The following is a 25,253-nucleotide window of genomic DNA, read 5'->3' as shown; positions in this document are numbered from 1 at the left end:
CCAGTCACAGCAAGGCCAGGGTCGTGGCTGCAAGGGGGCAGACATCCAGGCCCCCGCAGTCTTGTGGGTCCAGGGCCCTGTCAAGAGCATCCATGAGGTGACTGTCGCGGCAGCAGGCCCTAATACTCGGCAGCCACCAGAGGAAGGTGCTAACCTCCACTTCAGGAAACAGGCTTCGAGACTCAGCAGCTTGCTCAATGCCACGTGCAGCAGTGGCCTGGCTAGGTTCAGGCCCACCCCTCCCCTTCTCCAACGGGGGATCTCTGCTGGCTGACCATCACCCCATCCTCAGTGGTCTTGGACATGCTGGGTGAAGGGTACCTGTGCCCGTGTGCCCAGCCTCTGGCCACAGGGCCCTGAACCCCAGCCAGGCCACACCCACCTCCTTCCAGCCACAAGCACAGGGGCTGTGTGGGTGACCCAGCCCAGCAGGCACTCAAACCCTTGGCAGGATGCCCCATAGGTCCCTGGGGAGCAAACAGGCCTGTGTGGTTACAGGAAACTGGCTCAGGGCCTGGCACCAGCCAACGCCCACTGGCTGCTGCTTATTGCATGTACCATCCTTCCTGCACCCTCATCCCTGGGGAACCCCCTCCAGGAGAAGACGTCTCCCAGAGCCACCTGTGGGGCCACTGGAGCCCCAGAATACTCTTAACAGGAAAGGGCTGTTCCCGAAATAAATTCCGGTTTGGCTTGTCCGCCAGGGCTACGTCCAGATCTGAAGGTCAAGTGCACTGGGGCTCTCCAAGTCCAGCAGCCACCCTCCCTGGACAGCAGACAGGCCACCCCTCAAGGGCCCAGTGCTGCTGAGGATGTGTTACCTCCAGGGCCCCCACGTCCACCTCCCACTGCCCTCCAGAAGCCCAAGCCCCCTGGTGGAGCCCAGGGATCAGACGGAACTTCTGGGCCTTGGACTTCCAGACCTGTGTGGGCAGCCAAGATAGGGGCCTCACAGACCAAGTTGCCAAGCCAATGCCACCCCACCTTTATTTACTGGTCTTCAGGTTCCAGTCAGACACTTGAATCTGGAGGGCACAGGAAGAAAAAAAATGGCCCTGAAGACCCTCCCAACTCACCACACAGAGCAGGACCCACTGGGTAGCCTCGTCAGCTCAGGCCAGCCCCACGCCCCTTCCTAAGGGTGAGCCAGACCTGGCTGCCTAGAACCCTTGGAGGGGGCACCCAGCAGTGTGCCAGGCCTGGAGAGCTGGTGTCATCCTAAAGCTGACAAGGAAGGAAAGGGCCAGGCTGGACAGTGGGGTGGGGGGTCAGACGCTCCCCGTGCCCCGGGCACAGATGCAGCAGGGGTCGGTGAGGGACCCATGCCGGGTGTGGCTGGGACCACCCTGTCCTGGCTCCTGGCCACTTCAGGACAAAACCAGCCCAGTCCCACAGCACAGGAGATAACAAAGGCCCCTCATCTCCCTCCTGATCCTGGAAGTGCCCAGGGGTTGGGGGTGGGGGCAGGAGAAGGCGACAAGAATCAGGGTCGAGGCCCTGGGGGCAGGCAGGACCAGCAGCTCCAAAGGTCCAGCCAGGCCCGGGGTGGGCACGGGCTGGCAGGGCCGAGGCCCTCCTAGGGACGGGGGTAACCTGAGATCCCCCGAGAGGAAAGGAGAGGCTCGGGGAGGAGGGGCAGGCCTTGGCCATCAATCATGCCTGTCCTGGTCCCGGGATTTTCAGCCCACTGGGAGCAAGGCCCCCTCCCCCTCCCAGGAGCTGAGCCCACAGGAGAGGAGGCGGCCAGCAGCAGGCTGCACCCAGATCTCCCGGAGGCCAAGGGAGGGGCACTGGCGCGCCTTAGGACTTCTTGGCGTCCTGCGTGTTCCGGCGCTTCAGGTCGCTCAGGTCGATGGGCTTGAAGGCTGCCAAGGGACAGAATGGTCAGTGGTGGGTGCAGGTGGAGAAGGAGGGTCTGTCCCTTGTCCTGCCCTCGCCTCTGAAAGCCCTGGGACCCAGGCCACCCCACCAGGCTGGCTTGGAAGCAGCAGGTGGGTGGGCCTTCCTGCCCCCTGGTCGGCCCCTCCTGCCCAGGGCAGCCCCACTTACTCTTCAGGCTGGGGTTAGGGACCTTCTCCACGTACTCCTCCACCAGGCCCCGCTCGCTGCCCGACATCTGGCTCCGCAGGTCCCGCTCCACACCCTGCCAGGCTGCGGGAAGCAGGGGTGGTCAGGGCCCCTACCCCGGGGCCTGCCATCCGGCCCCGTCAGTGTCCAAGCAGACAGTACCCACTCCTGCCCTATCCCTCCCCTCTGAGTGGCCCCACAGGCCCCCCGAGCCCAAACTCCCACTTCAACAGTTTCTAGCCCCCGAGTCCAGCCTGCTCCTAACCTGAAGTTGTCCTCAACATACCCTGCTCCCTCGAGGAGCCCTGCCCAAGCCACGCCCCTTCTGGCCTCATGGTACCATGACCAGAACTCCAGTCACAGAGGCTTATGAAACCCACTAGGGTACAGCACTTCCTCCAGGCGGGTGCCCATCTTTCCCATGTCCTCCACCCCCCACCTCCCAGCACAAATGCTGTGTACATGTGCTCACACCTCTACCACACCACTTCCAAGACACCCCAGGCTCCCCAGGGTGCGCCATCTTCCATGGCCCCCCTCTTCCCCAGCAAACACCACTGATTCCAAACATTGCCTCTTCTGGGGTGTTGCCTGTCAGGACCACCACAGTGCTGACCATGCACACCCATGACCAGGACTGGGTCTCCACACCCCACAGGAGTTCAGGGGAGGAGGGGCTCAGGGGGGCTGGCTGCGGACACTCCGTGTACCTTCATAAATGAAGCGCACATTCTCCTCGTGGGCCGGGGTGAAGATCTCGCTGCTGCTGGGGGGAGAGCGGGGGCTGCTGTTCCTCTTGCCGTTGTAGACGACCCTGGAGACGGGGGAACTGGGGGGAGCCCGGCCCGTGAGGAGGGGCTACAGGGCAGGACCCCCCCACACCTGGAGGTAATGCCACTACCTAAGACCCACCTGGTCATCGCTGGGGCGTCTGGTCCTCGCACTCCACTGCCGGATCCCCTCGGCCTCTGGAAGGGAAGCCTCATGACATAGTGGGATAGAGGCCACCTGCCACCCTCTCCAGAAGGGGTCCAGGGATGGGAAGGGCGTGGGGGCATTTGCCTCTTCCCTTTAACTGTGGTCTCCCTGCCTTCCAGTAGACAGGGTCGAGCCACAATCCAGCTGGCTAAAGGTTCAGTACCCTTGGCCAGGGGCCACCAACAGGCCCGAGTCAGAGCAGCTTGAGCTCCAGTGGACCCTGCACTTGGACCACCGCGGCCCAGGGAACACACCTACCCCAGGGTCGGGAAGCCCTGTTGATATTCCAAGTCTCAGAACACCACTGCTAAAAGAGCGCGGGGCTGCAGGAAAGGCCCACAGTCGTCCAGTGCCCTCACAGCCTGCAGGGCCTAGGATCTTGTCTCCACTGAGCCTCAGTTTCCTATCTGTAAAATGGGGATGTGCTTCCCAATGGGAAAAGTGCCTGCCCGGCTTCCTGGTCCCCAGGGTGTGACAGGAGGGCTGGGGGAGGACTGTGAGCCTGGAGGAAGCCATCAGGCCAATCCTAGTGACCGAGACTCTGGGGTGTGTCCTGTTTACAGGCTCTCTCAGCCCAGGAACCAGACAGCCCTGGATGGGGGTCTATTTTTAGACTCACTCTCAAAACTGCCCAATTGGACAAAGTCCCCTCTCTGGCTGAGGACATGCACCGCAGGGTGAGGAAGCTAGTTACACAGGGCTAGTCCCAGGCCTGGCCTTGCCCCAGAGGAGGCCAACCCCAGGTGTTGGGGAATGGGGGAAGCCTGGGAAGGGCCTGTGAGCACAAGTGCCTCCCCTCCCCCGCCCCTGGAGCCTGGGGGCCCCAGAACGCTCAGCCACAGCCCCTCCTGAAGAGCCTGGAAGATGAGACCCAGTGGATACTTCCTCTCTGGTTCCTTTGGCATTTAAACACCCGCACAGGGGGACTTCCCTAGCAGTCCAGGGGTTGACACTCTGCTCCCATTGCAGAGGCTATGCTTTCGATCCCTGGTAGGGGAACTGAGATCACACATGCTGCACAGCCCAGCTGGGGAAAAAAAATCTGCACAGGTAAAACAGCCCACAAGCTGAGGTAGTAATGACAGAGCACAAAGCCAGCTTCCTGGGGGGCACATAGAAGCCTATGCCCTCCCAGGAGAGGGGCCCTGCTCCTCACAAAGGGACTTCTCCCTTCTTGGACTCGCGGGATCTCACTGCCTATGATTCTCCTGTCCAGATGCCAGTCCCACAGACACCAGAGCACAGAGGGAAAGCCCTCTCTGGCCTGAGGGTGCCCTGGGGACACGGAAGGGGCTCAAGAACACTCACGTCTCAAGGGGCTGTTGGCAGTGCAATGAAGTGGGAGGCTTCAATTAAGCAACAGGAGGGAGGCGCCTGGAGGATCAGCCAGCCCCAGCCCAACCCAGGCTGGCCCCTCCTACCCAGGCCCCTCATCCCTCCTGCAGTCTGTCCTCTCAGACCTCGGGGGCCACTTCTTCAGGGTACCTGCCTTCCCAGCTTTGCCCATCTCCAGGGCTGCTTCTTTCCAGGGCAGCCTCGGCCTTGGCCTCCTCTGGTCACAGCCTGAGGGCTGTCTGGCCTTTATGGGTGCCTGACTTTGGTCCAAGGCCCCCTTTCAGTCTCAGGCCTAACTCAGAGGCCAGCCCCTTCCAGCTCCCATTGCCCCGACTGCACACATGCACACGCATACATGGCTCTGGTTCTCTGAGCGCCTCACCTGCTCCCCTTGGTCTCTGCATTCCCAAGGCCTGGGCCCCAGGCCCCTGGAGCATTCGGTCTCCACAGTGGGAACCCATCCCTCGCTGCCCCTACTCTGTGCTTCCTGACCAGAGGCTAGAATGGCCCACAAGCTGAGGAGCTGTGTACCTGTCATTGGGCACCTGCCCACAAAGATGTGCTACTTGAGTTAACGAGGTTTCTGGTGCCCTGGACAGAGCGGCCAGGAAGTACCTTGGCCAGGGGCAAGACACCAGCAGGCTCTCATGTCCTCAGGACTTGAAGAATGAGTAAAAGGACTTTTTAAAAAGGAGTTATTGTCTGCCTCCTCTCGATGGGGGAAGTCACACCCAACCAGGTCTGTCTTTAATGGCCTGTGTCCTACCAGCTGGTTCCTACTCGTGAGGAACCCCCGAGTCCTCCGTCTTCTCCCAGCAGCTTGGCCTCCCTCCGGGGGCCTTTCTCCTTAGGACCTTGGGCTGGCCCTGCCCCACCCCCGTGGATACCCTGCCTCCTGCGGGATGCAGGGAAACCAAGGCTTCACCTGAGTATACCAGCAGCTTCCCGTGAGGCCAGGGCCTGCTGCTCCCCTGAAGACAGAGGGACAGTGAGCTGCACTCACTCACCCACCTTCATCACCTCCTCCAAGGAGTTGGGCCCCCCATGCTGACCCCAAAGGAAATTTCCTGGAAAAATCTAACAAATATGCATGCTCCGTGACAGCCATTCCAGTTCCAGGATGTACCCAAAGGAAAGGGCCTGGTGGCTACCAAGAGGTGCACAGGAACAACCAGAGAAACAGCACTTGTCTGTGCCGAGGGAAGAACCACTGAAAGGGGCCCATATACACTGGGCCTGTTTCCGCCCTGGAAGGTGACAGCTACAAGTATGAGCCATGGCAATGGCGGGCGAATCATACCACTGATGCTAAAAACAGAAGCCTGGGAACACACGGCTGTCCAGTGGAGAGGGCCGAGCCGCAAAGGCGTGGACAAGGGAGACAAAACAAGGTCAGGGAGGAGATGTCTAAAAGGCAGTTGGACTCAAGGAAGGCCAGGGCAGAGAGGTGGCCTCTGAGCCGCCATGACAAAACCTCCAATGACCTAGCAGGAAGGGGCTCGGTGCAGCACGGGGAGGAGTGGGACCTTCGGCCAAGACTGCCTGTGCCTGGCAACTGGCTGTGAAGAGAGGCGCGAGGCCTGGGCTGACGGTAGTGTGCGTGATGAAGCAAAGGGAAACTCGAGCACATTTACTGTCTGAGCAAAGTGCTGAGCAGGGCCTCTACAGAGGCGACTGCAGAGGAGCCAGGCAACCAGCAGGCTGGGGAGAGTGGCACGCCTGGAAAAGCGCCAGGGACATCTAAAAAGGCCCAGTAGGCCACGAGAATCCCCTGAGGTTGGAGTTTCCAGTCCCTCTGGCCAGCGGGGAGGGAGTATCCACTTCTGCAAACATCTCCCTCCTCTTGTTTGCTTGCTGACTTTTGTTTACCGTGATTATCAGGGACAATTATTTCCTGAAGACTGGAGCTCAAAACCTCACTACATCCCATCAACTCTGAGAAACTTTTTTACCCTTTTAATAGCTTTGAAATCAGGCTGTATCTGGCAATCGCCAGCACAAAGGTTAGCACCGTTTTTTCATGCTTGGTGGAGCTTGTGAGGCCCAGCTCACACTACTGAGGTCTCAGATCTGATGATGCAAAGAGCTTTCCCTCAGGCCACAGACCCCAAGCCTCCACCTACGTGTATGTGCTCTTCAGTTATTCTTCCCATTCCCACCCACTCCTGGTCCGACATCCACTGCCCACTCTCCAATCCATGTCGGGACAGTACCCTGCACTACCCTTCTCCATCCCTGGTACACGTGACGCCAGCATGATCTTCCCAAAACCTGCCCCCACCCAAGTCACTCCCCACTCAGATAGTACCAGGGCCTTCTACTGCCATCAAGCCCTCAGTCTGGCCATAATCTAATTCACCAGGTGTGAGTGTCACCAGCTACTGGGCCCCCAGCCCTTCCCAATCACAGTCTGAGCCAGAGAGCCAGCTCTGCTGCTTCCAGAGTCACAGAGAACCACACAAAGTCCCCTGGTGTACTCCACAGGCCTTGACTGTTGTCCACAACAGCCTAGCCCATAGCAGCCAGCGGGCTACCCGCTCAGCACCCGGCAGAGTCCAGAACCACTCCGTGACTGAGGGTCATCCATCGCTGCTCTGGGCAGCGTCCCTTCCCTCTATGGGCCATGGAATCCCCATCTGAGCCAAAACAACCCCCAAGAATGTTCACCAGGCCTTCCTGCTCAAAGGGACCCAAGTACAGCCACATGAAGCCACAACCTCAAACAAAATCTCTGTGGCTGCTTATCCAACGAGACAGTGGACAGGGCAATCATAGAAGGAATGTATCATCCAACTGGGCATTTCTGAGCGTAAAAGGGCTGCTCTTGATTATGAAGTGCAAGCCAGGACAGCCTTGGGCAAACTGAACGCAGAGTTTCCTCAGGCATGGCGTAGACCCACAAACATATGACACAGTGTGGAGGGGCAGCAGCCAAGGGCCAGCTGTGGAGCAGCCACTGCACTGAGCCAGGGAGAACACCAATAAACCCCACTTTGGAGGTTTAGCAGATGAGAAACCTGCCACTCAGCAGAGTGGGATCTGGGCCCCAAGAGACTCCCAACCTCTCGGCCTCCCAGGCCACAGAAATCAGGGCTAGACTAGGATGGCTGAGCTGCCCTGAGCACCCCAGAGACTGCCTCTGCCTTTGTTTGTACCCCTGGCAGGTTCCAGACCCCTGGCACCAATGTGGTTCTGCTAAGAGACAGGGAGGGACTCTTCCTGGATGGATCTATATAGCACCTTGCTCTTTCATGGGGAAAAAAGGGCTTCAGAGACCTCCAGGGAGGAGGAATGCAGGGAAGGGAGCCCAAAGCCCAGTCTCCAGACTGCCAGTCTTAACTCTTTCCCCACACACAGCCATATGTGTAAAGGCAGGGGGTGATATGATATTCTGTTGTCTGCAAAAATGACAATGGATATTCCGGAGTTAGAATCAATGATGCAATTGCAGCCACTCTGTGTTACTTTAAAATTTTTGATAGGTACTCAAAATTTTCAAGACTCCACCTCCCCTTCATATTCTGTGTCTGTGGGGTTCTCAACAGCCGTTTCCACCAATGAGACTTTTAGAAGGCAATCTACCACTCAAGCAGGACACTGCTGTTTTAGATACCAAATCGGCCTGGCGACCCTTGAAAAGACGCAGGCGAAGCCTCTAAGCACTGCACCACCCCTCTCCCTCTTTCCTTGGTGATAGCAGCAGCTTCCCTCCCAAGCAACAAACCCCAATGTATGCATTCCCCTCCTTCCTCACTTGGCAATCTCACCAGCCCTTCCACTCACCCCAAATCAAGCCTTCTCCTTCAAGACTTGGGGCCTGACCCTTCCCTCCCCACCCGCACTGCTTTCTAAAAGCTCTGGACACTCCCCCTGACACCTCAAAGGCTTTTGCTCAAAATGCCCCATCTGCCCAAAGTCGTCGCCCTGGCCCTGGGGGCCCGGCTCATGACCATCTTCTCTGGGAAGTCCTCCTAGGAGGCAGGTAGGGGATACGACTTGTGCGCCTCCGCGTTACCTGAAGTTTCTCACAAACCTGGGTTGCTTCGTTCGCGGCCTCCCCATGGCGGTCCCCGCCCACCCCGGCATCCCCCGGGGTTCCGGTGAGCTCCCGGAGAAATGGCAGCCTCTTACCCCCTTCCCTCCCCTGACACTGCCTCGCCCAGCTCAGAGACCAGGAGCGTGGGATACACGGGACGGCGGCGGAGGGCGAACCGCGGGAACCCGGCCGGCCGCGCTTCGCGGTCAGGAAGCATCGTCAGGGCTGCTCCCCGGGCGACGAGGCGGCGGCAGCTTCAGCGACGGAGAACGGCGGCCCGCTACTCCCTCTGAGCCCCTTGCCTCGCGGGCACGCCCCGCCTCGCCGTGGCCCTCCCTAGCCTCCGCCGCGGCGGGCCGGGAACCCCGCGACCCAGCCCGGGGCCCTCCCCTCGCGGCCGCCGCGCCAGGGCGGGTCCGGGCCGCGCCCGCCCCGCCCCCGCCGCTACCGCCTCACCTCGCCCTCTCGGCCGCCGCCGCCGCTGCCAGGGGCCCGGCCGGAAGTGACGTGTCGCCGCCGCGCACGCGCACTGGCGCAGGTCACGTGACCGCGGGCCCGCGGAGGGGCGGAGACTGAGGCCTGGGGCCGAGAGGCTGGGGTCTGAGGGGTTCTTAGACTTCGTGCCACCCGGGGTCGAGGGATGTCGAGGACAGTCTCCTGGGTCGGCGGGGTCGGGGTTCTGGGACAGACAGGGCCTGGGGGTAGCGGGATCGATGGACGGCAGGGACCGGTGGTCGGGAGCCGCGAGACTCGAGCTCCTTGCTCCGACACTGCCGGATCCCCAGACCAGAGTGGACGGCGGTTGGCCGCTGACCACCAGAGCAGACGGAGCCGAAAGACTGGGACAGGACGGTCCCCAGTAATCAGGCCATCACCACGGGCTTAGGAACCACGTTTATTGAAAAAGTAAAAAGTATAGCAATAAAAAAAAGTTTTTCACCCGAAGAAAAAGCCAGGCCGCGGGTTGGGAGAGGGGAGGGGTTTTGCCCAGGTGTGGGGTCCTGGCCAGTCTGGCCGGCCCATAGCCCCGCTGGTGGGGCAATCCTGGCATCCGGGGGAGATGGGCACCTGACTTCTCCAGGCAGGGCTAGCGCCCTGGGAGGGCAGGGCTGGCCTCAGTCCATCTTAGTCCCTTTGAATAGCTCCACCAAGTCCTTGAATTCCGGGTCAATGAGGTCTGAAGGCAGATCTCCATCGTCGTTCGCCGCTTCTCTGTCTGCCCCCAGGGAAATGAGGTACCTGGGTGCAAAGGGCAGCCCTGGTTGAGGAGAGAACGTGGCCCGGAGAATGCTCACCCCTGCCTGAAGGTAGCAGCCTGCGGTTCTGAGATCTACCTGTTTTTTCTCTTGCCAGGTGAGGTGAGGAGAAAGAAACCGACCCTTTGGAAGTTTCGCTAACTTTTGCAGTTTGCTCTTGGGAGGCAACAGGACAGAAAGGAAATTTCAGAAGCCCTTAGAGTTTTTAGGTACACTAGCAGGGCCACCTTTTGGGGGGACTACATCCTAGAGGCCACCCTCTCACCTGGCTATATCAGGGTATCCGTCACTGCAGGCGATGTGCAGGGGTGTCCAGCCTGTCTCGTCTCGCTGATGAATGTCTGCCCCGTATTTGACTAGCAGCTTCACACACTCAAGGTTTCCAGAAAGCACCGCTTCATGAAGGGCAGCCAGGCCTGGACAGGACAGGAGAGGTCAAGGCTCAGGCCTTCCCCTGCCACCCCACAGAGCCTCACTGGCCCCGCAGGCACTCACCCGAGGGGTAGATGGTGTCCAGGGAGACTTTCCGAGTCCGGATGAAGCGCCCCACCTGCTCCAGGTCGCCCTGGCGGATGTGGTCCAAGAACAGGACGTCATTAGGGAAGCGTACGCTGCGATCAGCCAGGAGCCTCCGGCGCCGCTGCCTTGGGCTGTAGCGGGCATAGCGGGCTGTTCTGCTGGGCATCCTGGCAGCTATGGTTTGGGCCACCCCTGTGGGGACCCTCCTGCTCAGGGAAGGAAGGTGCACGGACCCGAACTGTGTGCAGGCTCTTCTGACTGACGGTGACCTCCAGCACCGCCGCCACAGTGCTCTCCGTGCTCCCGTTGGCCAGGGCACCTTCTTCTTATATAGGGCCGGCAGAGCTATATAAAGCTGCGCAGTCATGCTCGCACCCGAGGGGCTGAAACTGAGCCGCTCCAGCCCTGCCCTCAGGATCATGTTTAGTGGTTCATCTTTCAGCCCACCTGTCGCTGTGCCTGGCCAAAGGGGTCAGATCCTTCCTGGCTACTGCTCTCTGCCCCACAACTGGACCTCGAAGGTGCTTGACAGAGGGCAGGAGAAGCACTAGAAGGGCAAGGCCCATAAGCAAGGTGGACAGATAACCAAGGTCATTGAGGACCAGGGTCTCCCTCCATATGGAGAACTTGGGGAGAAGGGCATGATACGTGGTAAGCACAGCTACCTCTGCCCACTGGGAAGGCAAGGGGATGCTTCCCCACACCTGAGGAAGCACAGGAGAAGCTGTACAGAAGAAGGCCCAGCCCAACCCATCTCCCTGTCATTTGTCACTTTCTGTCATGGCTTGTATCACTCTCAGGGCAGTGTTCCCAAAACGTGGGCTTCAGTGGCACTGCCCTTCTGCTTGGAAACCTCCCAGATTAGAATCAAAGTGCAGAGCTTCCCTGGTGGTCCCGTGGCTAAGACTCCCTGCTCCCAATGCAGGTGGCTGGGTTTATCCCTGGTCAGAGAACTAGATCCCACATGCCGCGAGGAAAGATCCTGCATGCTGCAAGGAAATAGAAGATACCACGTGCCACAATGAAGACCCGGTGCAACCAAATAAATATTATTAAAAAAAATTATTTTTTAAGTTTTATTTATGTATTTTTGGCTTCACTGGGTCTCTGTTGCTGCTCGCTGGCTTTCTCTAGTTGCAGTGAGCGACGGCTACTGTTCATTGTGGTGGACAGGCTTCTCATTGCAGAGGCTTCTCGTTGCAGAGCATGGGCTCTAGAACGCATGGGCTTGATAGTTGTGGCTCACGGGGCTTATTTGCCCCTCTGCATGTGAAATCTTCCCAGAGCAGAGGTTGCACCTGTGTCTCCTGCATTGGGAGGCAGTTTCTTAACCACTGGGCCACCAGGGAAGTCCAAATTTCTCCTTTTAATAAGGACACCAGCCTCCTGGTGTCCAGGGAGTAGGGCCCACCCTACTCCAGTTTGACCTCATCTTAACCAGTTATATCTACAGCGACTCCATTTCCAAATAAGGTCACATGCTGGAGTACGGGGAGTTAACACTTCAGCGTATAAATATTGAGGGGCGCAGTTTGGCCCCTAATGCTGGCAAGATCCTCCAGGCAGTCACTAAAGACCTGGATGCTGGAGATGGGCCAGCAGTCTGTAGTGGGGGCAGGAACTTGGTTATGAGAAGCCCTTGTACCACCATGTTGATCTCGTTTCAACAAAATCAACAAATTCATCAACACTCCAGGTGCAAAGCCCTGGGCCAAGTGCTGCAGAAAACACTGCACTGCCCTGCTGGGCTTTCTCCTCCTGCCTCTGCCGCTGACGTTCCCTGAGAAACTCCACTGGCCCCGGCCCCGCGGGGCCCCAAGGGAGGGGTGGTTCCCCGGGCTCCTGTATTTTGGGCTCAGAGTGTAGTGCTGGGTGATCCTAACTCTTGGTCACTTGTGTCACTTACGAGCAGCTACAGTTTCTATCAGCGGTTTACACGAAGCCCAGAGACAGAGTACCATGCTGTACACAGAGAGAGAACTTTCCTTTGATGTGAAGATTGCCTTTTCTGCTGTTGTGGAAAGTTCTGTCTGCCTGCCCTGCTCAGAGGATCAAATGAAAGAACTTTGGATGAAGAAGCTGCCACCAACAGCCTGGTTTTTCCCACCAGTGACAGGCCTCAGGCCAGATAAGGCAAACCATCAGGGTGGGCCTACTAGTGACCCCAAGAAGGACCCTCCCACTTTATCCTGCTAGAGGTGAGCTGAGAGAGCTCAGGATCTGGGCTTTGGGGTTTCTGTTTGGATATTTGGATCAGAGAAGGGACAGATGCCTGAAAGGCATTCTGGTGACAACTTGGGAAACATGTCCTCAAAGCCATGGACACAGCCTGTAGCAACTTTTGGCAGAAGCCAGCCATGAGCAGTCTAACCTGCTATTCACACAGCCACACCACCACCAAACTTGTATATACACAGCTTTGTCCCTGAGCCTCTGCCCGTGTGAACTTGTCAAGTGACCTGGTTTGCACAACTTGAACATTCTGCTTTCAGGAGAACTGATTTAAACCAAAACAGTTAATGGAAAACGCTCACTTTGAAAAGTCCGAGGAAACTCAACTAGCAGAGAGGTCTGCCTCCAGTAGAAAATAAGCCAGGGGCCTGGAGGGGAGTCTGGGCGGGCCCACTCAGCCGCCTCTTGGCAGATGCCGAAGCCAGACCTTCAGGGTCCAGTACACAGGCCCAGCAGCTGCTTTTTAGGTTCCAGGCCAACCGCTTCCTGCCACCTGGAGAGAGGAAGAGAGAGATTGGGACGCCCTAGGCTGTTAAGCCCTGACTGCCTACCCCAGAGCCCACAAAGTTACCTTGCTAATCCACCAGCCCTGCCTGGTCTGGGACTCCAACCGCCACCTCCCAGCAATCCCAGACCAAGGAATGTGCTAATCAGCTGCCTGGGCAAAAGGGGAAAGGTATCGGTGACTCACTCCCCCTGCTAGGAGCACATGACATGACGACGTGCTCTGGGCAGCAGTGCCTGCTCCCAAACTTTCTGCGTGGAGGGCCAGGCTCTGCGGAGCTGCTCAGCGGGGTCACCAGCGTCCATCATTGGGCATAGCCCACCCCTCGCAGCTGGGGCTCCAGACAGCCCTGCTCTCGGCCCATCCTGGATCCCCTTTTCCAGAATCCACACATGTACCTCTAGGAACCCTCTCCCATTTTGGAGAGCAGGGCTAACATCTCCCCGGAAATCTCCCACAGAGCCTCCAAGTGCCCGAGCTCACTACTTTGCGAATACATGTCTCACCATGTCAGCAGGACTGGACCGAGGCACAACGCACACAGACCCTGGAACAGCCCCAGCACAGGCCACCTGAGAACCAGGGAAGGGAGCCCCGCTGTGGGCTGAGCTGGGGAGCAGTACTCAGATGACGGGAGTGTGTGGACAAGCCGGGGCTTAGCTGCTGCTGCCCAAGGTGCTAACGCCAGGTTGTTGCTGAACACCAGCTGAACACATGCCCAGGTAGGAGAAGGGAGCAGCCCTGGGGTTTGAGGGCACAGACACACAGGCCTCTGGCTGGAATGTAGCTGTGGTCATGGGGGAAATAACACACACACACCTCCCCGCAGACTGAGACCACCGAGGGAACCACATTCATAGCAAGTCTCACAGTCACGTCTGCCAGATATGCCCCAGCCATCTCCAAGGCCCTGGCCGCATCAGAACTAGAGGCTGCAAATCGCATAAGGCACGCATCCTTCCTACTCGGGCAGCACGTTGGAGGGACTGATGGAGCATGTGGAATGACAGCCTGGGCTCCTTGGAGACCTAGCCACATTTGCTGTTCTTGACCTCCCAAAGTGGGCTGGGTCTCCACCCCTGTTCCCTCCAAGAATGACATCAATGTCCCACTGTGCCTACAGACATGTGCACAGAACAGACAGGAAACCCTGCCCTGGGCAGGGGTGCCCTGGCTGGGCACTGATGCCCACCTGAGCCCCACTGGCCCCTGTGGATGTCCCACTCAGAGCCCTCGTGGAACGCCAAGACGTGTCCCCAGTCCAGGTTCAGGTGCCATCAGCCACTGTAGCCAGGATGACAGCTTTGAGTCATGGTTTTTGAGTTTTGGTTTTTTAGTCTGGCGGGGCAGGGGGAAGGAAAGGTCAGCTGAACTACTTTTCCTTATACAAACTATGCATGAGCAGAGGCTCTAAGGAGTCAAATTACATTTTAAAAACTAAGAGATTGGCTTTTTACATCAGATTCTTTTTTACACAAAGGTCTAGTGATGAGCACAGCACTTAAAAATTATTTTTATTTATTCCAGCTGTGCTGGACTCTAGTTGGAGCAGGCAGGATCTCTTAGTTGTGGCTTGTGGGATCTAGTTCCCTCCCCAGGGATCAAACCCAGGCTGCCTGCATTGGGAGCTCAGTCTTAGCCACTGGACCACCAGGGAAGTCTCTGAGTACAGCAATCTTGAAGTCTGAATGCCCCCGATTTCTCATCCAAAGCTGCAGTGGCTCTAGGCTGCAGGGGCTGGGGATACTCTTGCACAACAGACCTGTGCTCCCCTTGCTGTCATGTCCTGACGTGGCATGTTGGCAGAATCCGTGCTGTGACCATTGGGTGCCCACAGCAGGTAAAGCTGCAGACCCCCAGCTGGATAGCATAGGAGTAGGGCCAGGAGGCAGCCCTCCCCCTACCCCGACCACGTGCACTAGGTTACACGTGGGATCAGCTCCACGCAGTGACAGCTCCACGCCCATGGGATGTGTACATGCTTCTGGGTGTCTGCCACGCTCCAAAAAAAAAGAGATGGCTCAACAAGAGCAGCCCCAAGCTCACCTCCTCTCCCTAGAATGTCGGAATTCCAACCCCCATCCCCGTGCCTAGAAGTTGTAAGGCAGAGACGACAAAAGGCAGAAAATTTTAACTTTATTTGGCCAATGTGTCCAATTCCAATATTGTGGTAGAAATGCCTGAAGAACTGTCAACATGTGATTCAGCTCAAGCATCCTTGGCTGTCTCCCAGCCTGGAAACGAAGGGTCCCGGTTCTGCCTGGCACAGGCCTCAGGCCACCCTGGACATCACAGAGCAATAAGGACCCTGGCTTGGGGAAGGAGGGGGCTGCTGGGCTTGTCCTGGGCCCAGCCACACCCTCCACTCATGGTGGGGGAGCGGCCTGTGACAGAGACCGGAAAGTCTCCATTTAATCAAATGATGCAGGAGCCACGCTCCACCATGGCAATACCGCATGAGGTGAGGGACCCGTCCAGCCTTGCCTGGTTCTGCCCCACAGAGGGCAGGAGTCCCAGGGAGGCCTGGCCAAGGTGGAGCACACACCCTGACGTCCAAAAATGTCTAAAAATCCCACAGACGGAATTTTTTTTAAGTGATAGTATAAACCTAACAGGAATGAGAGACATTGCCAGCGTGAGAGTCCAAAACATTTTAGCGAGCACTCTGGACAAAACCATGTACAAAAAAAGTACATCACGATTTAAAAAAAAAGGCCCACCAAGATGGGCTGGGCTGGGCTGGCCTGGAAATAAACCCTTTTCCAAAAGTTGAAAAGCAAAGGAAGACGGGTTTAGATTTGCACGTGTGGTAGAGTGAAGTGTGGCTTCAGAAAAGTTCCCTGCATTTCCAATCGACGCTCCCTCGCCGGGAGGGTCTGCGGGCGTCTGGAGGCTGTGCTGCTGGGTGTGCAGCCCACTGGGAGGTGCCGGGTTTGGTGCCCAGGTCTGGCTCTCTGCGTTACAGTTCATCTTTCACAGCTTTTTGATCATCATCTTCCTCCAGATCAGGCTCTTCTGCTTCTTCAAGATCTTCTAGATCCTGGGACATATGATGGAAAGGAAGGGTTGTAAGTAGTCCAGGCTGGGCCAGCTTGCTGAGGCCATGGACTAGAGACCATGCCAAGGACTAGGGACCAGTCTGGCGCTCAGACACAAGCAGCCACCTTTGGTCTCTCTGAGCAGATGCGTAGATGTGTGGGGTGGCTTCTGGACGACCGTGAGGCATGGGGGCTCCTGCCCACAATATAGGGTGGAAGGAGAACTGGTGCTCTGGGACTTCACCCCGTGCTGTCAAGCGGGTGAGTACCTGGACCTACTCCATCCATGGCACAAGTATGAAGACTGAGCAGGGAGCCACTGGTGTGTCATGTCCACCCCTCAAGTCCTAGAGTTCAAGGGGCTGGTGACAGCCCACCAATCCCAGCAGCGCACTCGGCCCTGGCGGCCCTCACTGTCCCCACTGCACCCTGCAGCCGGTCTGCCCCTCGTCCCACATCGCTGCACTTCCGGGCGGACCCTGTGGCCTGAACTGACCATTCCCTCCACCACCCGACCCAGCCCCACCCTCTTGGCCCAGGCGCACTTCTGCTATCCCCTCCACTCCCCCCAGCTGATGTAGAGAGGGCCGAGCTCACACCGGGCAGAGCACCTCAGCTGACAGAGAACATGCTAGATGTGCCTGCGAAGGTTCCTGAGCAAACAGTGGCGCCTAAAGACCCTTCCGATCTCACACCCCACCCCGTGCAGCACTGCGTGGCAGCACGCCCCACAGCCCGCCAGGTCCAATGACTACTTACGTCATCATCTCCGGCCCCATCCTGGCCACCACTCTCCAGAAACTTCTTAAAACCATCCAGTGTCCGCTCCCCATTGTAGTCGATGACCTGTAAGAAGCGGGGATGAAATGTGAGATGCGGTCCCCCCGACAGCCCCCCAACTCCTCCGCGCTCCCCTCAGTGGTGGGCGCACCGTCCTGTCGGCGCTGGCGGGGAAGAACTTGAGCGTGGGGAAGCTGTGCACTTTCACCGCCTCCACCTCATTGGCCGTGGAGTCCATCTTGGCGATGACTATGTTCTCGTGGTCCTTGTACGTCTCTCCCAGCTTATCCCAGATGGGGGCCAGCTGCTTGCAGTGACCGCACCACGGGGCATCTGAAAGAAAGCTGTTCTGTGTCTCGCTGGGCTGGGAAGTACCCTGCCCCAGCAAGCCCAGAGGAGTGGAGGGCTTCACTTACAGAACTCTACAAAGACGTTCTTTTTCTCATCAAAAGCAACCTCTTCAAAGTTCTTCCCAACCAGCACTTTGACAGGCTGCTTGTCCCAGTCATCAGGCAGCTCCTGGCTCATCAGGTGGGGCTAGAGGGTGAGTAGAGAAGAGTCAGGCACACACAGTTGCCTGGGGACCCCTCTGCCACCTAGTTGCTCTGTGCGCCCCAAGGATCCTCAGCACCCTGACCCCAGACAAGGTCCGCACCTTAATCTTGCCCTCCAGGAAGCGGTGGCAGAACTCGGTGATCTTCTCTGCCGTCAGCTCATCTGACTCTGGCTTATATTTGGTCATCTCCTCCTCCAGCGTGATGAGGCGCACGGCCGGGCACTCCTCTTTCTTTAGGCCGAAGAATTCCAGGATGCGCTGGTTGTCAGTGTGGTCGCTGTCGATGAAGATAAACAGGATCTTGGGAGAGAAAAGGCATGTTGATGGCACTGCACAATGAGGGCTCCCTAGACTTCCCTGCTGCCCACTCCCCAACAACTGGGACCCCACACTAAAACAGGCTGTCCCAAGGCAGGAGGAACCCTCTGATCAGCCTTTGATCCAAGGGTGCTGAGCAGCTTGCGGGCCACAGGGAGCACACACCTTGCCCTTGAAGCTCTCAGCCGCTTTTTTGAAGTTGCTCAGCTTGCCCTCATAGTCAGACACGCTTTTCGGCAGGAACAGCAGGATGTGAGTCTTGATTTCCCCTCCGAAGATCTTCGGGGCTGTCTGCGTTGGAAACACAGGTTACTTGGTCTGAGACACAAACCAAGCTATCGACACGGGCTATTCTCTCCTTGGCCCCAAGGCCACCACACACCTGGTCTCTGTAAGTCAGGGTCCCCAGGACCAAACATCAGGACCCTCCCCACCTGGGGCAAGATCAGCAACAGAGACACACCTGCTCGGTGAACTCAATGACCAGGGGCAACTGGTTGTGCTTGATGAAGTCCAGAAGCTTCTCTTTGGTGACCTCCCCCTCAAAGTTGTTCCGGCCTTCGTCAAACTGTGGACAGAGAAAGGCGTGGGTGCCAAGGCTCTCCACAAAGCCCCCTGTGGCCCTGGCCAGCTGACCATGGCCAGGAAGGCAGTCTACAGCCTCAGTTTCCTGTCTGGGTTGTGACAGCAGTTGGGGGGCGGGGGGGAGGCCGGCAGGACACACGTCTCCATCCAAAGCAAACCAGCTGATGGCTGCTGGACACACCCTCTGGGCACTAGCCACAGTGAGGTCACCAGCAGTGCACAAAGGCTCCCATGAACACCGGCAGGCAGCCTCCCGCAGGCTGAGACCGCAGCAGCTGGCTCAGACCGTGCCCGGCACGGTCCTGACAAGCCATGAGAGCCCCATGTCCTGGGTGGGGTGCCAGGGGACTCCCTCATTGTCAAGTCCCCAAAACTGCGGCCCTCCAAATGTGGGCCTCACCCCTGCGGACCCAAGGCCCTTCCAGGGCGGCCGCAAGGTCAGACCGATTTTCACAACCACGCTCAGACGGCAGGTGCCCTGTCATGCATTCCCCCCCAGAGTATGTAGTACGGCGTGTGACACTGCGTCAGACTGAAGGCAAACAGGAAAACCCAGCTGTCCTCTGTTCGGACAAACATTAGAGACCAACAGAAATCTAAACCACCACTCTGGCCATGAAAACACTGGGAAAAAATTTTCATAAAAATGTTTATTTTTTTGGCCACACCATGCAGCTTGTGGGATCTCAGTTCCCCGACCAGAGACTGAATCCCAGATGGATTCCTAACCACTGGACCATCAGGGAATTCCCCCCCAAAACATCTCTTTTGATAACATGTAATATGTATTATTATTTTAGAACGAACAGGGTTTTTTTTTTTTATTTCTCAGTTCTAACATGTCTAACACAATAAAAATAGGTAGGTATTCCACACCAAAAAAAAAGGTCTTTGGGAGCTCCAATAATCTATTAAAAAAGAGTTTCAAAGTCCTGGAGCCATGAAAAGCAAAGGCTGCGGCCATAGAGCTGAGAGGTGTGGTCCCAGCTCCAGATGGGTGGGCAGACACAGCTCCCTGCGAGGAGGCCGAGCGGTGCCTCAGCCTGTGCGGCTGGTCAGTGAGCCTCCCGTCACCTGTGTGAACTCAGATGGAACCTACAGAGAGAAATCACTCACCTTCCCTGCCCGGCCATTTCCCTCTGCATTTTCCCAAAGTAACTAGCCACTTCCCATTCCCACCCCACTAGCTGAAGCTGGCTCTGCCTTCCCCACACCCGTGATGGGAAGGTGCAGAGAGACAAGAAGGACATGGAGGCAAGAGGCTGGCCACGGCCAGGCTCCATCAGGCATAAAGCAGATCTCCCGTTAAGAGGCAGACAGCCATCCCTGCTCCCCCAAAACCGCCGTGTCTCTACTGAGACACGACCTTGGTCGAGGTAATGATGCCACGTTACACTGTGTTCAGTGTCTCCTTTGGTGAAAAACAAACAGCAAACAGCCCTTATGTATCTGGGGACAGCCACAGGAGGTCTTGGGGCCCTGGGCAGAAGCCACCCCACCAGGCTGCAATGAAAATGTCACAAAAATAAGGCCCCACCCCCACTCTTAAGCCCCTGGCTTCTAAGATGAAAGAGAAAAACAAAGTAAACACCAAACAAAGACACAGGACGATCAGCTCTCGAACCAGTGGTCCAAGCAGACCCAAGCTGGGACTCGGACTCAGAGCTGCAAGTGGCAGCTGGCCATTCTTGGGAGCCCCATCTCTCAAGGCTGCCCACACAGAAGACCCTGCTCACACTCAGGAACTTGGCAAACAGCCTGAAGCAACACTAAAGGCGGAGAATGGGGACAGTGGGCCGAGGGGAATCTGCACCTTCTTCCTCCCATCCGTAGAGCTGTCTGCCCGACTGCAGTTGTGACCCCAACTGACTCCTCAGCACAAAGCCCGTGGGCTCTGCCAGGCTCACAACTGCCCAAGGCAGCATGACATTCCAGCATGGCTGCCAGAAGCCAGCAAGTGGAAGAGGGAAGCCCCCCTCACTGTTCCCCTTCTCCCCGCGTAGATACCAGAGACTTGAGGCCGAGAAGAGATGAGCAACCATGACTACAGTGTTTGTAGAACAAAGAATCATCCTTTTTAACCTTCAAGGACATGTGATCACCAGAACCAGCATCAATCCAGTGTGACAAGTGCCACTCCAGATCTCAAGAGTAATAGAAAAGGACGGTGTGGATCAAGCTGATGAAAAGGGGTTTGCAAGCGCCACAGGCCTGAATCTCCCCATCCTTCACCCAGGACTGTAGGACGCACCCAAGACATTCTATTCAAGGCCCCCAGGACCTTCATTCCACTCAACTCCATCCAACTTGGCTGGGTCTTCTCCTAATCAGCTGTTAGTAACAGTTTCCTGGGAACCTTTGGGAAGACAATTAACTAATTTAGCAATTCTGTTCCCTTTAAGGGATGGGGTGAGGATGGCTACTGAGTGAAGAGAATGTATATAATACCTCTTGTTTTGAGGAAGAGGAAAGGACTTCAGAAATAGCTGAAAGCAAGCTACCCCAGAACCCAGAGCACCTGGGAGTGCTGCCCTCCCTAGCCCAGATGCTAGAGGCTCAGCAGTGCCCCACCCAGGAGTGCACACAGTGGGGAGGCTGGGCCCCCCAACACTGTGTCCTTTCTGATCACTCAGTTCACCACTTTGCTGTAATGCTACAACTACCTTCTAACCCTGGGAACAAAACAGGACAGGAGTCCAAGGCCTAGCCCCTCTCCCTGAAGATGCAGCTCCAGCGCCAGCTCCCCCTGTCATAGCCTTCCCTCCTCCTCCACTCTTACCCAATCCAGGGACAGCTATGTCCCAAGGGCACGCATGCTTGGCCAGCCCCAGACCCACTATCTGGTGGCTAAGATAAAAAAGAGACCCCGATCACCCACCAACTGCTGTGCACAAACACCAATCCCAGCTGTGTCCTAGCAAGAGTGCAGAGAAGTCAAGAGACACACAGCCCCTTCATGACCAAGCATAACAGACATGGGGCCAGGGGAGCCTGCAGAAGCCTAAAGGCCCAGCTCTGCAACAGAGTGGGAACACATGCCACTAATACCCCACCGTGGAAACAGAAGTGACAGCTGCACGTTACCACGAACGTAATTAATGCCACCGAAAACTTCAAAGTGGTTAAAATGCTAAACTTTATCACGTCTGTCTCACCACAGCTTTCCTTTAAAAAGCTAATTCTCTGAAGCTACTTGGCTTGCATAAAACATCACAATGGGGCCAACACAGAAGCTGGACATAGGGCCCACAGCAGAAGGGCTGAAGGCCACAGTCTAAGAGGCTCCTACTACCTGACGTTGCAAAACGGGCCCTGATAACAGGCGGGCCGCAGTCCAGCAGCCAGCGCCACCTGGGCAAGGTCCTCAAAGGCCCGGAACTTCAACTCCCCACCCCGGAGAGGGGGGAGCGCACTCACCTTCTTTTTTTTTTTTTTTAAATATTTATTCATTTATTTGGCTGCACCAGGTCTTAGTTGCAACATGTGGGATCTAGTTCCCTGACCAGGGATCGAACCTGGGCCCCCTGCTTTGGGAGCTGAGAGAGTTAACCACTAGACCAGCAGGGAAGTCCCCGCACTCACCTTCTTAAAGAGGACAACCCCATCCTTGTCCAGCTGGTATTTGGAGAACACATCGCTGTTAGATGTGATCCCAAAGGGGATGTCATCAATGGCCTCTGCTGCCAACAAGAACTGCTTTGCGGAGTCCGACTCCACGTCCTGGAGAGAAGAAGCAGAGGTGACCACCGTCCCAACACTGAGGACCCCTGCCCTGGTCAGCAATGGGGGACACCACAGTGCCCAGGTCACGGCAGGTGGGAGGAAGACCCAGGGTGAAGTTAACGAGCCTCTACCTTGAAGAAGCCAATGACGGCCACCTCACTGGACTCCACCAAGGCCTCTGCAGCAGCCCCGTCGGACAGCGTGCTGGCAGCGGGGCCCGTGCGCTTCTTCAGCCAGTTCACGATATCATCCGCTTCTCGGCCAGCTGTGCCCAAACACAGGCAGGGTCCACTTGATATCGGGGATGCACCCACCCTCCCCACCTATCCTTATCCAAGCTCTCTGCCAAAACCAGAGCAAAACATCACCTTGCCATAAGGAAAGGAATCTTGTCTACATACCTACCCGAATTCCAAGGTTAAAAAGGCTTGTATGTGTATATGGGAAACTGTGGATGTGTTTAAAGAAAGGGAAAGCAACAGTGACCTCTGGATAACAGATCATAAATCACTTTTGCATCTTGTAAATTTTCCTTGATATTTAAATTCACTGAACACATGAGTACTTTACCCCAAGTGGTCTCACACCAGGCTTCGTCTTATTTAGCGATGTGGTAGGGTTGGAAGAAAGGGCTGCTTAGCAAGACAGCCTCGAGACCAGCTTTCCCCTGAAAAAGCAGGTTGGGCTCTGCTGCCTCGTGCACCCAGACTGGTCAGGTGTCCTCAACCTACACACCTCCTGGACTGGCAGAAGAGATCAGCCCAGGTACACCATCACGGCAGATCAAACGAGAAGGAAAAAATCTGCTCCTCCCAAGACTGAGACCAGTTGCCCTTTATCCCCTTGTGTGACTACATAGTCTGACCTGGAATAGGGTTGCCAAATCTCACATTTAAAAGGACTCTGCCTAAAATTAATAAAAGCTGTGCTATCAGTTACAGGAGGAGTCAAAAAGAGTTTTCTCATCTACAAGACCTCAGTGTTAGTGACAGGATTGTGGTTAATTCTGCATATGGCACTCCCGTTCCAAAAGTGAACCCAAGTAAAAGTGGGAGCAACAGAACAGCAGCCTACTGAGATCAGAGCTGATGTCAGAATGAACAAGACGGGCTGCTCTAAAGGATTCGTGCGGATAAGCCACAGAACCAGTTTCACAGACAAAGATTCCCCTTTTGTCACCGGTACCGACTGGGCTACACAGAGGCGGCGGCTGAGCAGCAAATGAGGGAGGGGCCGGTGCAGCTGGGCTTGGATTTGAGCTCTACCACGACCGCCACACGCCCCAGCTTGGTACCCGCTGATCTCTGTCTGCCCCTCCTCTGTGAAAGGCCCTCACACCTGCCCTGGTGGCAGGCACACGAGAGAGTGAGCAAAGGCTGAAACGTGTTGTTCCACTTGCTCAGCCTCCCCCGACCCCCATACTGGTCAACCTAAGGACCAACTTCAGCCGGCTAGCCACCTTGTGGGATGACCCTCTCCACTTGACAGAACGTTCCTCACACAACCCTGAGGCTGAACTAGACCCTAGAACCCAGCCAGAGAACAACTTCTCCTCCGTACCTGTTATCTTCCAAGACCCTGTCTACTGGCAAGGAAAGGACAGCGCCGCGTTCTCACCTGTGTACTCTTTGGGGGAAGCTGTGTCTCCATTCTTGAAGAACTTGATGGTGGGGTAGCCTCGGACACCATACTGCTGGGCCAGGTCAGACTCTTCAGTGGCATCCACCTTGGCCAGTCTGATCTCAGAACCTTCTGCCTTCAGCTTCCCAGCTGCTTTGGCATACTCTGGGGCCAGAGCCTTGCAGTGGCCGCACCATGGGGCGTCTGGGAGAGAAAGCAAGACCTAGAAAGCAGCGACCCACTCCACCGCCTCCCTTCCCTTTTCCTTTGGTACCGCCCTCCATGAAATCTTTATTTCTGCACCAGGATAACCCCTCTGAATGCAGGGGCTGTGGATGCTCTTGAGCAGTATTGGACAGGGGGTACGAAAGACAAACCACTGGTTCCTACTCTCCCTCATCTTCAATGGTTAATAACTTCCTACTACCTGTAGGCAGTTAATGCAGTCGGGTCCTAGAATTTCCCTTTTGGAACCAGAGAAATTAAGAAGCTAAAGCCATGGCTGCTGTATATTTACTGACGAGTCATAACTATGAGACACACATCTGAGAACACCAGCCAGAGACTCACATCTAACACAAGTTCTTTAGATTCTCTCTCAACTCAGGTTAGTGGCTATGTTGGGCCTAAGATTTCCACCTGAGATAGGGCTCATACACTTACGAACACAAACAAAGGTTTTGGATTCTGGTGGGCAACACTGTTCATCAGAAGACAGCTGTCCCTGGTGAACGGTGGTGTGGGCAGGGGCAGTGCTCTCCGGGAACTGGTCCAGGTGAGCAATTCGGAGGCTACCCCTTGCATAGTCCTTCGTATTTGTGGCAGTTCATAGAGTCGACCCTACTTTCCTTAGGCTAACAGAGGGATCCTGCCATGTGGACGTCAGGCACAAAGGCACATCCAGGATGTCTGCCCTCGGTCATCATATCAAGGTCCAGCTGGGCACGAGGGATGCCCCCAGGACGCGGGCAGCGTAGGGACGCTGACAGCAAGTCTGTGAGCTGTTTCCGCTTACAGATGGGCCTCTCCAGGGGATAGAAGTCAGTGCGTCTAGGGGTGGCCCGCTGACACCCCTTTAGACTCCAACTCATCTCTGGCGGGGCCAGGGAAGGAAGCGTGGGGAAGTGCGCTCAGGTCCCCCATCCTCCAGCCCCTCTCCGTCCCCCAGTCCACCCCGGTGCCCCTGCTCCCTCCTCTGTCCCTGCTTCGTTTCTATCCCGCGAGTGACCGCGAGGCCCGGCCCGGACGGATGGACGAGCTGGAGGCACTCACAGAACTCCACCAGCAGGTACTTGTGGGCCGCCAGCGCCTCGTCGAAGTTGCCCTTATGGAGCACCAGGACGTGGTCCTCCTCGTCGGGGGCGCCGGCACCCGCGCGGAATAGCGCGGTCAGGGCCAGGCAGAGCAGAGCGCGGCGCAGCATGTCGGCACAGACGCGGCGCTTCAGTTGGCGCCGCCAGGACAGAGGCCACGAGAGCGCGCGCCGCCCGTCCTGCTCTTATAAGTCCGGCCGCCGCGCGCGCGCCCGCCCGTGCCCACCTCCGATTGGCCTGGGGGGTCCGGGGCCCGCCTCCGCTGCACTCGCATTGGGGGCCCACACAAGTCACGGCCCCGGATTCGGAATTGCTACAAGCACCTCCCTCGCCCTCGCCCGGGATTGGTCGAGGAGCTCGCGCTCGCACTCGTCCCCGGCATCTCATTGGCT

General features: G+C 56.9%; 3 protein-coding genes across 4 annotated transcripts; all 3 read right to left on the bottom strand.

Annotated features, from left to right (window-relative positions):
• Positions 1-968: 968 nt before the first annotated feature.
• On the bottom strand, positions 969-8,603 carry MCRIP1 (MAPK regulated corepressor interacting protein 1). Of its 2 annotated transcripts, none has more exons than XM_061392568.1 (5): positions 8,512-8,603; positions 2,980-3,035; positions 2,778-2,896; positions 2,050-2,151; positions 969-1,865 (listed from the first exon to the last, which is right to left on the bottom strand). In XM_061392568.1, the coding sequence occupies exons 2-5, from the start codon at positions 2,985-2,987 to the stop codon at positions 1,801-1,803; spliced, it is 294 nt and encodes a 97-aa protein (XP_061248552.1). In that variant the 5' UTR covers positions 2,988-3,035; positions 8,512-8,603; the 3' UTR covers positions 969-1,800. The 2 variants fall into 2 exon arrangements, with proteins under 2 accessions (XP_061248552.1, XP_061248551.1); XM_061392567.1 differs by lacking the exon at positions 8,512-8,603 and adding an exon at positions 3,304-7,771.
• A 695-nt stretch (positions 8,604-9,298) lies between these two features.
• Positions 9,299-10,510, bottom strand: PPP1R27 (protein phosphatase 1 regulatory subunit 27). Its single transcript, XM_061392566.1, has 3 exons — positions 10,168-10,510; positions 9,938-10,088; positions 9,299-9,655 (listed from the first exon to the last, which is right to left on the bottom strand). Exons 1-3 carry the CDS (start codon positions 10,355-10,357, stop codon positions 9,532-9,534), a joined length of 465 nt encoding a protein of 154 aa, XP_061248550.1. The 5' UTR covers positions 10,358-10,510; the 3' UTR covers positions 9,299-9,531.
• A 4,541-nt stretch (positions 10,511-15,051) lies between these two features.
• On the bottom strand, positions 15,052-25,182 carry P4HB (prolyl 4-hydroxylase subunit beta). The gene is made up of 11 exons (XM_061392560.1): positions 24,821-25,182; positions 23,546-23,752; positions 22,060-22,193; positions 21,788-21,925; positions 18,084-18,188; positions 17,786-17,911; positions 17,402-17,602; positions 17,163-17,283; positions 16,898-17,079; positions 16,726-16,812; positions 15,052-15,968 (listed from the first exon to the last, which is right to left on the bottom strand). Exons 1-11 carry the CDS (start codon positions 24,969-24,971, stop codon positions 15,888-15,890), a joined length of 1,533 nt encoding a protein of 510 aa, XP_061248544.1. The 5' UTR covers positions 24,972-25,182; the 3' UTR covers positions 15,052-15,887.
• Between the last annotated feature and the right edge of the window lie 71 nt (positions 25,183-25,253).

This window comes from Bos javanicus, chromosome 19 (genome assembly GCF_032452875.1).
Source record: "Bos javanicus breed banteng chromosome 19, ARS-OSU_banteng_1.0, whole genome shotgun sequence".
In the NCBI taxonomy this organism is placed as follows: Eukaryota; Metazoa; Chordata; class Mammalia; order Artiodactyla; family Bovidae; genus Bos; species Bos javanicus.
The sequence above is the reverse complement of the archived record's forward strand: the minus strand, read 5'-3'. Positions and strand labels throughout refer to the sequence as shown.